The 13,930-nt window shown below is 39.4% G+C and overlaps 1 protein-coding gene across 1 annotated transcript in view; it reads left to right on the forward strand.

Annotated features, from left to right (window-relative positions):
• KNTC1 (kinetochore associated 1) overlaps positions 1-13,930 on the forward strand; it is a 72,392-nt gene that overhangs the window by 47,136 nt on the left and 11,326 nt on the right. The window contains exons 44-54 of the mRNA XM_030336843.1: positions 2,479-2,686; positions 4,035-4,124; positions 5,449-5,620; positions 5,707-5,765; positions 6,117-6,333; positions 7,599-7,672; positions 7,941-8,151; positions 8,272-8,381; positions 10,933-10,979; positions 12,368-12,446; positions 13,708-13,826. Of these exons, the coding sequence (XP_030192703.1) occupies positions 2,479-2,686; positions 4,035-4,124; positions 5,449-5,620; positions 5,707-5,765; positions 6,117-6,333; positions 7,599-7,672; positions 7,941-8,151; positions 8,272-8,381; positions 10,933-10,979; positions 12,368-12,446; positions 13,708-13,826 (1,386 nt within the window). The remainder of the gene's footprint in view (positions 1-2,478; positions 2,687-4,034; positions 4,125-5,448; positions 5,621-5,706; positions 5,766-6,116; positions 6,334-7,598; positions 7,673-7,940; positions 8,152-8,271; positions 8,382-10,932; positions 10,980-12,367; positions 12,447-13,707; positions 13,827-13,930) is intronic.

Here is a 13,930-nt window from a genome sequence, read left to right on the forward strand (position 1 = left end):
TAATAAGTGACTGGTTTTAAAAATTTTTTTTTTTTCAATGTTTATTTATTTTTGGGACAGAGAGAGACAGAGCATGAACGGGGGAGGGGCAGAGAGAGAGGGAGACACAGAATCGGAAACAGGCTCCAAGCCATCAGCCCGGAGCCTGACGCGGGGCTCGAACTCACGGACCGCGAGATCGTGACCTGGCTGAAGTCGGACGCTTAACCGACTGCGCCACCCAGGCGCCCCAAGTGACTGGTTTTAAAATACTGTCTCTACCCCACTCATGCTCTCTCTCAAAAACAAATAAACAAAAAAAATTTTTTAATGGTCCTACTTAAAGCTTTTCTTGATATTTGCTATTCTGTGTAGCAAATTAAGCTATCATCTTAATAGGGCTTAAGGCATTTCAATTGTCTATAATTTCATTCTTCATTTTTTTCAAATTTTTATTTAAATTCTAGTTAACATACAGTGCAATATTGGTTTCAGAAGTAGAATTCAGTGATTCATCACTTACATACAACGCACAGTGCTCATCATAACAAGTGCCCTCCTTTATATTTGTTTTAATTTTTTTTTTTAATGTTTATTTATTTTTGAGAGAGAGAGAGAGACAGAGACAGAGCATGAGCAGGTGAGGGGCAGAGAGAGAGGGAATCACAGAATCTGAAGCAGACTCCAGGCTCTGAGCTGTCAGCACAGAGCCCAATGCGGGACTCGAACTCAAGAACCTTGAGATCATGACCTGAGCCGAAGTTGGATGCTTAACTGACTGAGCCACCCAGATGCCCCTGTTTTAATATTTTTTAACATTTATTTGAGACAGACAGAGTGCAAGTGGGGAGGGGCAGAGAGAGGGAGATAGAATCCGAAGCAGGCTCCAGGCTTTGAGCTGTCAGCACAGAGCCCGACGCGGGGCTCAAACTCTAACTATGAGATCGTGACCTGAGCCAAAGTCAGACGCTTAACCGACTGAGTCACCCAGGCACCCCAGCAAGTGCCCTCCTTAATATCCATCACCCATCTAGCCCATCTCCCACTCACATCTCTCCATCAGCCGTTTGTTCTCTATCTTTAAGAGTCTCTCATGGTTTGTTTCCCTCTCTCTTTTCTCCTCCTCCCGTATGTTCATCTGTTTTGTTTCTTAAATTCCACATGAGTTAAATCATATGGTATTTGTCTTTCTCTGAATTATTTCACTTAGCACAATACACATAATAGCTCCATTTCATTCTTATTTTTTAAATCTTTATTATTTTTCTAATAAGATAGAACATATTAAAATCAAAGTTCCATATAATCTTACCATTCAGGAATAATCACCGTTTAAAGAATTTTGCCTATATTGTTCCTTTATTTCCCCTATGCATATAAAAACATGCATTCTTTAAGTTTATCACAAATAGAATCATATTTTACAAACTATTTTATAGCATGCATCATTCACTTAACAGTATATTTATAAGATTGGTACATATAGCTTTTCTTTGTATCTCTTGAACTCTGGTATTCCTTTGTATGAATAACTTATTTAGCCCCTTTTCAATGGATAATTGAATTGCTCTCAGTTTTTAAATATTACAAACAGTTGTTGCAGCAGACATCCTTGTATGTGTATCTTGGCTATTTTTTGTGAAGGGTGTGAAAGTGGAATTGCCCTATTAAATATTTTCAATTTTATTACAAATTTATCCCCAGTATTATGCCATTATATGGCCATGATTTTTTTTTAAGTTTATTTTATTTTTATTTTGAGAGACAGAGTGCAAGCAGAGATGGACAGAGAGAGAGAGGAGAGAGAATTCCAGGCAGGCCCCATGGTGTCAGTGCAGAGTCCAATGTGGGGCTCTATCTGGTGAGCTGTGAGATCATGACCTGAGCTGAGATCAAGAGTCAGATACTTAACTGACTGAGCCACCCAAGCACCCCAAGATCTAATGATTTATTTATTTATTTAAATTTTTTAGTGTTTATTTTTGAGAGCGTGTGTGAGTGGGGGAGGGACAGACAGAGAGGGAGACAGAGGAACTGAAGCAGGCTCTGCACTAACAGCACAGAACCCAACATGGGACTTGAACCCACCAACAATGAGATCATGACCTGAGCTCAAGTCAGGTGCTTAACCAACTGAGCTACCCAAAGGGCCCCAAGATCTGGGTTTTTTTAAGTGTATTTAGTTTTTGAGAGAGGGAGAGAGTGAGAATCCCAAGCAGTCCACACTGCCAGCATGGAGCCTGATGCAGGGCTGGAACCCATGAACTGCAAGATCATGACCCGAACTGAAACCAGGAGTCCTACGCTTTAACCGACTAAGCCACCCAGGTGCCCCCAAGATCTGATTTTTTAAAGACAGCAGTTGACTCTTGATGATGTGTATGTGATCTGATAATGAGGCTGGACAATGAGAGGGTTCGATGGGAGTGTGTCAGTGAGAAATTGTATGGAAACACATGCATGGAGAGAAGTTAGCCTGTATTTGAATACTTCTTCTAGCACATTTCAGTTGGACTGTGATGCAGCTCTCCAGCTATTCATCGAAACACTGCTACACAACACCAATGCCAGCCAAGGCCAGGGAGACATGAGCACACAGTCTGCAAAGCAGCAGCACCCCAAGCTCCTGGCCAAAGCCCTGGAAATGGTTCCTCTACTGACGAGCACAAAAGATCTGGTCATCAGTCTTAGTGGAATACTGCATAAGGTAGATGAATGGGGAATTGAATGTATCGGGTCACTTCAAACATCCCTCCTACCCTTAGTTAATTTAGGTACATAGAGTAACAAGCTGGAAAAGTAAGTCCTGTATTTTTTATAAACTTATAATTTTGGTAATTTTAGATTTCTACCTTTTTAATATAGTTTAATGTAGTAGTTTTCCTCCCTTTTTCCCTGAAAAGAGAAATAGCGTTGTTTTTCAGGTTTTTGAAAATAGCACACATTCTTTATAAAAGATCAAACTAGAGAGAAGTATTAATCAAAAAGCAAAATCTCTATAACCCCATTCCCATAGATAAAAACGTTAGTAGTTTGGTGACTGATTTAGACTAAATATTCTATTCTGTTATTCTCCTTTTTTCACTGAACATATTGTCATTATGTGTCAATAACATACATCTATCTCATTTTTGACAGGTACATATTACTCCACTGTGTGGATAAACATACTGTAACCAAGCCTTTAGGGATGGACACTTAAATTATTTGTATATTTTACTATTAAATATTGCTACAATGAATATCTCCATACATACATATACCTATTTGGCCTCTAGTTACTGATTATTTTCTTAGGACATCTTCCTGAGAATTGAAACTTTTAAGTCAAGGAGTAGTTTGTTGGGGGAGTAAAGGTGGGTTGAAGGGCAAGGAAGATTGTAAGACTACAAGAAATACTTCAGTATTTCCTGAAATTCAGCCAAAATTAATAAAGACTTTCACAAAAGTTCTAGGTACTACGGAAATCATCTTCCCACTTAGTTCAGTGTTGTTATTCATGTGACTTGAGTTGGCATTTAAGAAATGAAAAAAAAGTAATGGTGTGTGGGCAGAAACAAAGAACAAAGAGAATACTTCCTTTCTTTTCATGAACATATATAGATGCCACCCAATTAATTTTTGCATTTTAGTATGTGGTTAGAGCCAGAATGGAATACTTGGAGAAACTTTTGCTTGGAGGCCCACACTTTTAGTTACATAATTTTCAAGAAAATGTCCATTTCCTCCTATTATACTTTTCCCATCCTAAATGGAAGACATAGAATTTTCATTTAAAGATCTTACAAAATTATGAAGTCTTGATATATTTATTCTTTCCAGATTTTTAGTATCCTAGGAACAGCTTTCTTTTTAAAATCACTTCTGAGACATTTTAAGGCTTATTTATCCTGATACAACTAATTTTAGAGATAAGAGCATTTCAGTTCATTTGTAGAAGAATTATCTAACGCTGTGGCACACTGAGATTTTACATTTTTGATCTGTACTGATGACCATAATAAAACCTGGCCTGGCACCATCTTAAGTTTTGACATATTTTTACTTTTATACAGTTGGATCCCTACAGCTACGAAATGATTGAAGTGGTCCTGAAGGTTATAGAAAGAGCTGATGAAAAGATAACCAACATTAATATCAATCAGGTATAACTAATGTATCGTAGATTTTAGAATTATATTTTTGCTTCTTTTTGGATCATTTAACAAAATTGTGGTCCTATAGGACCTTTCTGGACTGTCCTTTGAGCTTCATTTTTCGTTTGGTTCCTCTTTATTTTTTTTATTCTTTTTTTTTTTAAGATTTTTAAAAATATTTTGTTTTGAGAGAGTGTGTGTGCGCACGTGCGTGTGAGTGGGGGAGGGGCAGAGGGAGAGACAATTCCAAGCAGGCTCTGCACTGTCAGCAGAGAGCCCTCCTCGGGGCTTAATCTCACAAACTGTGAGATCATGACCTAAGCCAGAATCAAGAGTCGGACACTTAACTGACTGAGCCACTCAGGTGCCCCTGGTTCTTTAAAAGGGATACAGAAGTAAAAAGACTTGTCACGCTCAGGGTGCCTGGGTGGCTCAGCCAGTTAAGTGTTTGACTTTGGCCCAGGTTATGATCTCACAGTTTGTGGGTTCGAGGCCCAGCATGGGGTTTGGCACTGACTAGAGCCTGCTTTGGATTCTCTGTCTCCCTCTCTCTCTGCCCCTCTGCCACTCATGCTTTCTGTAAATAAATACTTCTCATGCTCTTCATATTTTATCGTTTATCTTAATCCTATTTTGGCTTTACTGAGGCAGTTTAAATTTGTCTAAGATCATGAAGTCACTAAAGGACTAATTTAGAAGAATTAAAGCAAAATTTTTGTGATTCGACAACAACAACAACAAAAAAAAAAAAAAAAAAGAAGAAGTAGTATGTGGGACCCAGAGTTAGATTCCACTTTCTATATTAGTAGGTAGGGCTGACTCAATTCTAGTACTTTCAGTAACTTCTTAGTCTTTTCTGAATTTTGGTCATAGTAGCTTTTGTATCTTTTTAAAATGGATTTAAACATTAAAAGAAAATGGGTTGATTCAAAAAATTATACAAGCACCCATAATATCAGTTATAAGCCTAAAGAGATGTAAGTGTATAGAGGATTAATTTTAGACCTACTGCCTACCTTTTTAAAATGAAATCCAGTATTTTTGAGATCTCCCTCAGACTGTTTGAAGAGGTTATGGGAAACTTTCAGACTCACTTACAAAAATCCCACCAATAACAGGGTTCCATTAGTTTCTCTGAGTATAATTTCTTTAATCATCATATAAATTGTGGTTTAGAAAGATAATCTTAGAGGTAAAACTACAAAAGGTTTTGGTTCTCTTAATGAAAACAAGACCATCTCAGGAATGGAATTCTATGACACGATCAAGTTAGAGAGTTAAGAAACAGGATTGGTTTAAGCTCACAAGAAAATACGTTTATATTTTAATATAGGCATTGAGTCTTCTGAAACATTTGAAATCATACAGAAGAATATCTCCTCCGGTGGACCTAGAATATCAGTATATGTTGGAGCATGTGATAAGTTTGCCATCAGCTGCCCAAACTAGACTGCCTTTTCACCTAATATTCTTTGGCACAGCACAGAACTTCTGGAAAATTCTCTGTATGTTCCTTAACTTCTTACGAATTTTACTGAATAGCCAAATTTGTTTTCTTAAGCAAATCATAATTTTCTTGTTTCTTTTTTAGCTACAGAACTCAGTGAAGAATCTTTCCCAACACTGCTCCTAATTTGTAAATTAATGAAGGTAATGGGTTGAGACTTGGTCAAACATACCTTTATACCCTCTAGTTAACTCAGACCTTTGTAGAAGGATTTTGTACTACTTTCATGTAAAACCCTTAAAGGCGAGCATGTAAATCAACCTCAAGTTTTTTCTTTTAAGTATATTTTTTTTAATGTTTATTTATTTGGGGGCAGGGGAGGGGCAGAGAGGGAGAGAATCCCAAGCAGGCTCTGCACTCCTAGCAAAGAGCCCTTTGCAGGGCTTGATCTCACGACCATGAGATCATGATCTGAACCAAAATCAGTCCGATGTTTAACCGACTGAGCCACCCAGGTGCCCCCAGCCTTAACTTTTCTTTTCCTCTCTTTGAAGTTCTCTTTGGACACTCTGTATGTGTCTACAGCCAAACATGTTTTTGAAAAAAAACTGAAGCCAAAGCTTCTGAAGTTAACACAAGCTAAATCCTCAACACTGATTAACAAGGAAATAACTAAGATCACTCAAACCATCGAGTCCTACTTATTGTCTATAGTTAACCCAGAGTGGGCTGTAGCTATTGGCATCAGTCTTGCCCAGGATATCCCAGAAGGTATGGATTCTTCCTCTAAGTGGGCTCGAAATTGTCGGCTTATTTTGAACTTGCAATAAAAAAATTTACTCCTTACCTATCTTTGAGAAGGGGCATTTAAAACTATTGATGGTAGTTAAAAATGTTATGTGCCCTTTCTCTTCACTTGGTGCATTGCTGAAATGATTAAAATTTGCTGAATGTTGAAAGGCTCCAGTGAAGTCAGCAAGGCTCCTTTTGCAGCTTATCAGGGTGCAGGGATGTGGGTGTTCTCTACCTTGTCTGTAGGAATAGAAATTGCTTCGTAACAGGTACTCCTGCTTCTAGTAATGAATCCTTACATGTTCTTGCATAACCAAATAAGCACACAAACACAGGCACTTATTGCCATGTTTTTAGTTGTAACAGAAGTCAAAAATAACTACTTTTTAGTTATTTTTTTAATATTTATTTATTTTTGACACAGAGCACAAGCAGGGGAGGGGCAGAGAGAGAGAGAGGGAGACACAGAATCTGAAACAGGCTCCAGGCTCTAGGCTCTGAGCTGTCAACACAAAGCCCAACGTAGGGCTTGAAACCACGAACCGTGAGATCATGACCTGAGCTGAGGTTGGATGCTTAACCAACTGAGCCACGCAGTCACCCCTAAAAAATAACTGTTTTTTTAAAATGCTCATTTGTCAGGAATTTGTTTTTAAATTTTTTTTTTTTCAACGTTTATTTATTTTTGGGACAGAGAGAGACAGAGCATGAACGGGGGAAGGGCAGAGAGAGAGGGAGACACAGAATCGGAAACAGGCTCCAGGCTCTGAGCCATCAGCCCAGAGCCCGACGCGGGGCTCGAACTCACGGACCGTGAGATCGTGACCCGGATGAAGTCGGACGCTTAACCGACTGCGCCACCCAGGCGCCCCAAGGAATTTGTTTTTAAAAATAGAGCATATGCATAGAATATAATACTATATAGTTGATTTGGAAAGATACCCAAGGTGTATATTAAGTCAGAACAGTGGACAATAAATACCACATGTATGATCTTAGCCTGTTGGGGTTAAAATGTGTGCGTGTACACACAGACACACACAGGGGAAACTTCTGAAGGAATAGAAGCTGAAGAGGAGCCTTTGGACTTTTACTTTTTACTTTGTATCCTTCTGTTTAAATTATGTTTTTTCTCTGAGTATGCATTCTTGTATTAAAAAAAAAACACCTTGATAATTTGATTAAAATACATTTATCTTAAAAGGATTATGATTTGTTTATAAATCTCTTTTTTATCTGTTCAGGTTCCTTCAAAATGTCCAGCTTGAAATTCTGCCTGTATTTAGCTGAGAGATGGCTACAGAATATCCCATGTCAGGTGAGTCTGAACTGTACAATGGAAGGCTCCTCTCTTTTCATTTACATAGTGTGCTCCCTGGCCCACCTTCTCATCCCGCCCTGCTGATGGCATCTTTAAGGGTTGGATGCCTAAAATGGATAAAGAAGATGAGAAGTTGTGTAGCTATGTAAGGATGTAACTAAGGCAGGGAGGGACCTTGATTGATAAAGATGGATTCTTCACCTCACCTGAGGTTTTAGAATGTGACCTTTTCTTGGAATCCCTGCTTGGGATTTTTTTTTTTAAGGATGAAACGCGTGAAAAAGCAGAGGCTTTGTTGAAGAAGCTTCATATTCAGTACCGGCGATCAGGCACTGAAGCCGTGCTCATAGCCCACAAGCTAAACACCGCGGAATATCTAAGAGTGATAGGAAAGCCTGCACATCTCATCGTCAGTCTGTACGAGCATCCTAGCATAAGTCAAAGAATTCAGAATTCCTCCAGCAAAGAATATCCCGGTGAGGACAAAGCACAATTTATCTTTCTGCTCAGGGAGAACTGTCATTTTGATTCCCAGTTATCTTGCACTGAAAACTTGGGTTTCTCTTTTTTTAAACTCTTTATTTTGAATATCTTAGATATTCACGCAGCTGCCAAAGAAATTGCCGAAGTTAACGAAATTAATTTGGAGAAAGTCTGGGACATGTTGTTGGAGAAGTGGCTGTGCCCGTCCACAAAGCCTGGTGAGGTCAGTCCGTCCTCTGAGAGGTTCTCTTGTCCTTTCTGCTGGCTCTGCATTGATAGAACCTTCGGATTAGGAGCTCAGACTTAACACAAGGAATGTTTGCTGCTTTTAATACCTTCTGTTATCAGATGAGTCTTCATGAGGTTATTTCCTTTTTCTTTCTATTTAAATATTGTTTTGCCACTATTTTACCTTTTAATTGGTGATTTCAGATGAACTCTTGTATAAAAGAAGTGGTCTGTGCTTAGATTCATGTGATTAACTTTATTTTTCTTAGATTCATGTGATAATTTTATTTTGAAATAATTTTAAACATACAGAAAAGTTGCAGTAGTGTGAATGAATTCCTGTACACCCTTCACCCAACTCTGTTGATGTTTAACATTTTGCCATATTTGCTTTGCCCTATAATATGTATATTTATGGTATTTTTCTGGACCGTCTGAGAATTAATGGTATGTGGCATCCCCTTTCACCCCTTAACAAGTCTGTATATCCTAAGAACAAGGCTTTTCTCTTACTTCACCGCAGTATAATTATCAAAATTAGATAACTTTAAATTGGTACACTATTGATACAGTACAAACATAGGCTTGAATCTGTGGTCCACATTATAATTTAATGAATTGGCCCAATAGTGCTCTTTTAAGGAACTTTCTCCCCCTGGACCAGGGTCTAGTCTAAGACTATACATTGCATGTATTTGTCATATCTTTAATCTCTTTTATTTATTTATTTAAAACATTTTTTTGATGTTTATGTATTTTTGACAGAGTGAGACAGAGCATGAGTGGGGGAAGGGCAGAGAGAGGGAGACACAGAATCTGAAGAAGGCTCCAGGCTCTGAGCTGTCAGCACAGAGCCCGACGCGGGGCTGGAACTCACAAACCATGAGATCATGACCTGAGCCAAAGTCAGACGCTCAAACAACTGAGCCACCCAGATGCCCCATCTTTAATCTCTTTTAATCTAGAATAGTTCCATAGCTTTTCCTTGTCTTTCATGACACCTGACTTTAAAAAAAAAAATTTTTTTTTAATGTTTATTTACTTTTGAGAGAGAGACACAGAGAGCTGGGGAGAGGCAGAGAGGAGGGGAGACACAGAATCTGAAGCAGGCTCCAGGCTCTGAGCTGTCAGCACAGAGCCCGATGCAGGACTCAAACCCACAAACTGAGATCATGACCTGAGCTGAAGTCAGACGGTTAACCCAGTGAGCCACCCAGGCACCCCTGATATTCTTGGAGCGTACAGACCATTTGTTTTAGAAGTTATCCTTCAATTTGTGTTTGTCTGATATTTCCTCATGATAAGATTCTAATGATGCATTTTGGGCCAGAATCCTACTTAAGTGATACCGTGTGCTTCTCAGGGTATGACATTTGGAGGCACGTGATGTCCGTTTGCCAGAATAGGTGATGTGAGTTTAAATAACCTGGTTAAGATGTTGTCAGTGTCCATATTACATAGTTACTGTATTTCCTTTTGTAACTATTAGGGGAGGTGTTTTGAGACAGTTTAATAACTTGTTCCTCCTCAAACTCCTTTCCCTACGACACATAATCCAATTTAGCATCTATTGATGATTCTTACTCTAGTCTATTTTACTGTGATGGGATATTGATGTTTTTAAAGGGGGCCAGCCAGTTGGTTTGCAAAATGTCTCCTTGTGATGTTTCTCATGGTTAGATTCAGGTTATGTGTTTTGGGCAAGGATACCATATAGGTAATGTGTTTTTTTTTTTCACTGTATCACATCAGGAGGCATATAGTGTTAGAAGTAGTATCACTGACATTTATGCTGGGATTCAGCAATCCCAACACAGAATTTTCTGCAGTACTTCTGCGTTTTCAGGCAGAACTCAATTAGGGAGCCTTCCTCTATCCACGTAGGCAGATATGCTTGAAAAAAAATGTATGTGTCAACAAATATTATAACTGAAATGACATTAGGTTTTTAATTATTTTTTATATCCCTTAGCATCCAATTTAGCAAGTATTTATTAAATGTTTGCAAAGAACAAGGACTGTGCTTCAATGGAAACGGAAGCATATCTAGGCCTCATAGAATCTGTGGTTGACTCAGAAACCGATGTGTTTTAACTTATACATAAATTCGAGGAACTGAACAAAAGCACCCTGAAGCCAGGAACTGGGACTGTCCATAGCATCTTGCACATTGCTTTGTAAGTCCCAGTAAATCTGTACTGAATTACTCAAGGACTCATTTAAAATCCATGGAGTCCTTTCCTTTTAAAAATTATCCAGTGACTGTAAACGCCAGGAGGACAGGAACATCTGTTTCATTCACTCAGGCAACCCACAAGCCTGGGATTGTGCCTGGCACATAGTAAGTGCTCAGTAAATATTTGTTGACTGAGTAATGTGAGGAAACTAATTTTGAAAGGAAAAGTTTTTTCATGAAGTAATGGGTTACACTCTAATGTCTTCTATGTAAACAATTCTGTGTATTGGGTTTTTCACCTAATAGGTTGTGTTAGCTTCTATAGTCCACAAACTTTTAGTTTTTTGACTTTGTTTTTCACTTTTTCAAGAAACCGTCAGAATTATTTGAACTTCAAGAAGATGAAGCACTCCGAAGGTACTCTTTCTTTACTTAGATGTGTCTGTATCTTGTTGCCCAGTAGGAGTCTTAAAACAAATCTGTCAGAGGTTGGTTTTGAAAAGACTTTTCTTCCTATAATTTGGGTCAGAGTCTCTGAGAAGAATCACTTCATTGATATATGGCCATGAATATGTACAACTATCTCCAGTGGAATAAACAACCAAGATCCAGAATTTCTGAACCTTCAGTGAGTCCCTACTGATGTTGAGGGTTCTTTAGCAGAGAATGCACCTCAAACAAAGGAGTATTCTTATTTGCTAGTCTAGGACTCTGGCCCCAGACCCCTATGTATTCTGTCCGCCACGTGAGCTGGGCTGGTTCAGGTATGGGCCACCAGCATTCCTTTCCCCTTCTAACCTAAGACTGAGACCAAGGAAGGCACGTTGGCTTCATCTAACATGCTAAATCTGATTGGTCATGGCTTGCTGACCATATCTGGGCCCAAATCTAAAAGGATATGGTAATCCATTAATGATGCTTGGCACAGGCACAGGAGAGGGAGTGGTGACATGCGTGCCAGCTTTTTGCCATTCCTGGTCTAGACCAAAAGTAGGTCAAGTCACTTGTGAAGCCTTACACCCTGCGTCTGCCCTGGATCTGATAGAGAGGATGTGAAAAGGCAAACCCAAGAGAAGAATTTCTCCTGGTTTGGGCAGAGGTGGCTTACCACCCCTTCTATGTCCTCTTTTCCTGTGGACCCCACCTTGTCCTTGCTTAGTCTTTGAAACACAGGGGTACCTTTGTCTAAGCAACAGGTAGATTCATCCTGCCGTGTCTAACTGAACCAGCCACGATGGAAAGCCTCACAGAGAAACAATTCAAAGAACGAAAAAAAATCCCTAGGAGATCCCAAAGGGATACTTCATACTAATTTTGTAGCTTCCTGCCATTTCCCACTGAAAGCTCCACCCTCTCCTTTGCCTGGTACCCTGCCCACCCCATCCATCTTGCCCTTCTCTGGAGGGGGGCCAGTCAGGCCTGAGTCTAGAGGTTGAATTGTGCCACTTAACAAGGTCCTGTGAACTAAAATAGAATTTTCCATGTGTAGGATCCAATGTACTTTGCAGCTATAGTTTGTATTAATTTCTTAAATAGAATTTAAATTATCAGAGATTGGCTATTTTATAGATGAGAAGACTGGGGCCTGGCATTTATCGTATTTATTTTCTTTAGCTATGCCTGCAACTCAAGAAAAGCATAAGCATCCATTCAGTGGAAAAGCAAAAATGTTCTTGACCCATAATCCTTCAGGCCCATGTTTGGGATGTCTGGTAACTTTTTCCATGGACAGCAAAAGGTCTGTTGTTTGGGTAACCGATCACTAAATTAAAATCCAAATGTAATTTAAAATATTTTTTCCCCAGAGTCCTGTATCTCCTTCTGTCTCGCCCGATTGATTACAGTTCAAGAATGCTGTTCGTGTTTGCAACATCAGCGACAACTGTAAGCCCTGGACACAGAGTCTCAGCTTACCCTTTTCTTCCTGCGTATTTACCATGCTTGATACCATTAGGGGATGGTTACGATAATGCTCACTTACACATTTAACTTAAAGTACTACGTATTTTCCTTGGTAATCAGGACTATAGTATCTGCAGGCTCTATTAGGTGCTAGCTTCCGTAACATCCTGTTTGGCAAACTGAACCAATTGACAGTTCCCACGGTTATCTGCATTTAAAGTTATTAACTCCTTGGTTGGACAACATTCCTAATACCAGGGGCCAAACCAACTGGTCTCAACGCCCTGCAGGACCTACTTCACCCTCTACTTGTGCCTCCCTCCCTCCCTCCCCACTAAATGTTAGCTGCACTAAACTTTCCCTTTTCCCTAAAGGCAACACTACTTCCTTGGCCTTCAGGCTTTTGCCCATGGAAATGTTCTGAGGCAGAAACGGAGAGAAAGAGCCAGGAGGCAAATAGGTCTTGGATAGAAGGAAGAAAAGAGGGAAATCTAAGATGCTTGATTATATGCCCTCAACAGCAAGGGGAGGGTTTCTTTCTTTCTTTCTTTCTTTCTTTCTTTCTTTCTTTCTTTCTTTCTTTCTTTCTTTCCCTTTCTTTCTTTCTTTCTTTCTTTCTTTCTTTCTCATATTAGTTTATCTGATAGTCATTGTTTCAAGTAAAAATGACGTTCCATTTAAAGTGGCTGCTTCAGCTCACAACTATTCATAAATCGTAAGACTGCAGTGTGCTTTACGTGTACTTCCCATTCGGTCACACACATTGATGAATACATTTTAATTAATTAATATGTATTCAAGTGTGAACTCAACGTATTCAAGAGGTGAGGTTTCGTAAAACTAATTTTTACCGCTCTGTCGAGAACCTTGTTAAGTGGAAGTCACCTTTGGTTTTCAATACTGTGCATGCATGGCTGTGATGCACACCACAGCTGCCCCAGCAACCGCGTGTTCCTGTGATTAGTGCCAACACTTTCACCCACCAGTGCAAGTATGAACACAGCCTAAAGGCAAATAATATCTTTGTGATGCTGTGAAAGTAACTTTGACCCTTTCCCTCCTATAAGAGTTTGAGGAATGTCTGCCAAGGGTCTGTGGACCACGCTTTGAGAACCACTGGCTCCCTAAGGGCAGAGATTGACTTTAATTTTTGTTTTTCACGATGCTTATGCTACCTAAGTTGAAACTCATGTACCCAGCTGCAACATGCATGTGTCTCTGCAAACTTGCATTGGTTTTACAGACGCTGGGTGTGCGCCAGTTAACTTTTGCCCACAGAGCTCGAGCTCTTCAGTGTCTCCTATATTTGGCCGACAAGGAAACTATAGAATCTCTCTTCAAAAAACCCATGCAAGAAGTGAAGTAAGTAGAAATTTTTAAATTGTATTAATAGGAAACAGATGGGTTCTTTGGAAATGTAACATTTAAACCCCTTAGTTTGTGAGAGTTCATTAGAATGCTATGCC

The sequence above is a fragment of the Lynx canadensis genome, chromosome D3, assembly GCF_007474595.2.
Source record: "Lynx canadensis isolate LIC74 chromosome D3, mLynCan4.pri.v2, whole genome shotgun sequence".
In the NCBI taxonomy this organism is placed as follows: Eukaryota; Metazoa; Chordata; class Mammalia; order Carnivora; family Felidae; genus Lynx; species Lynx canadensis.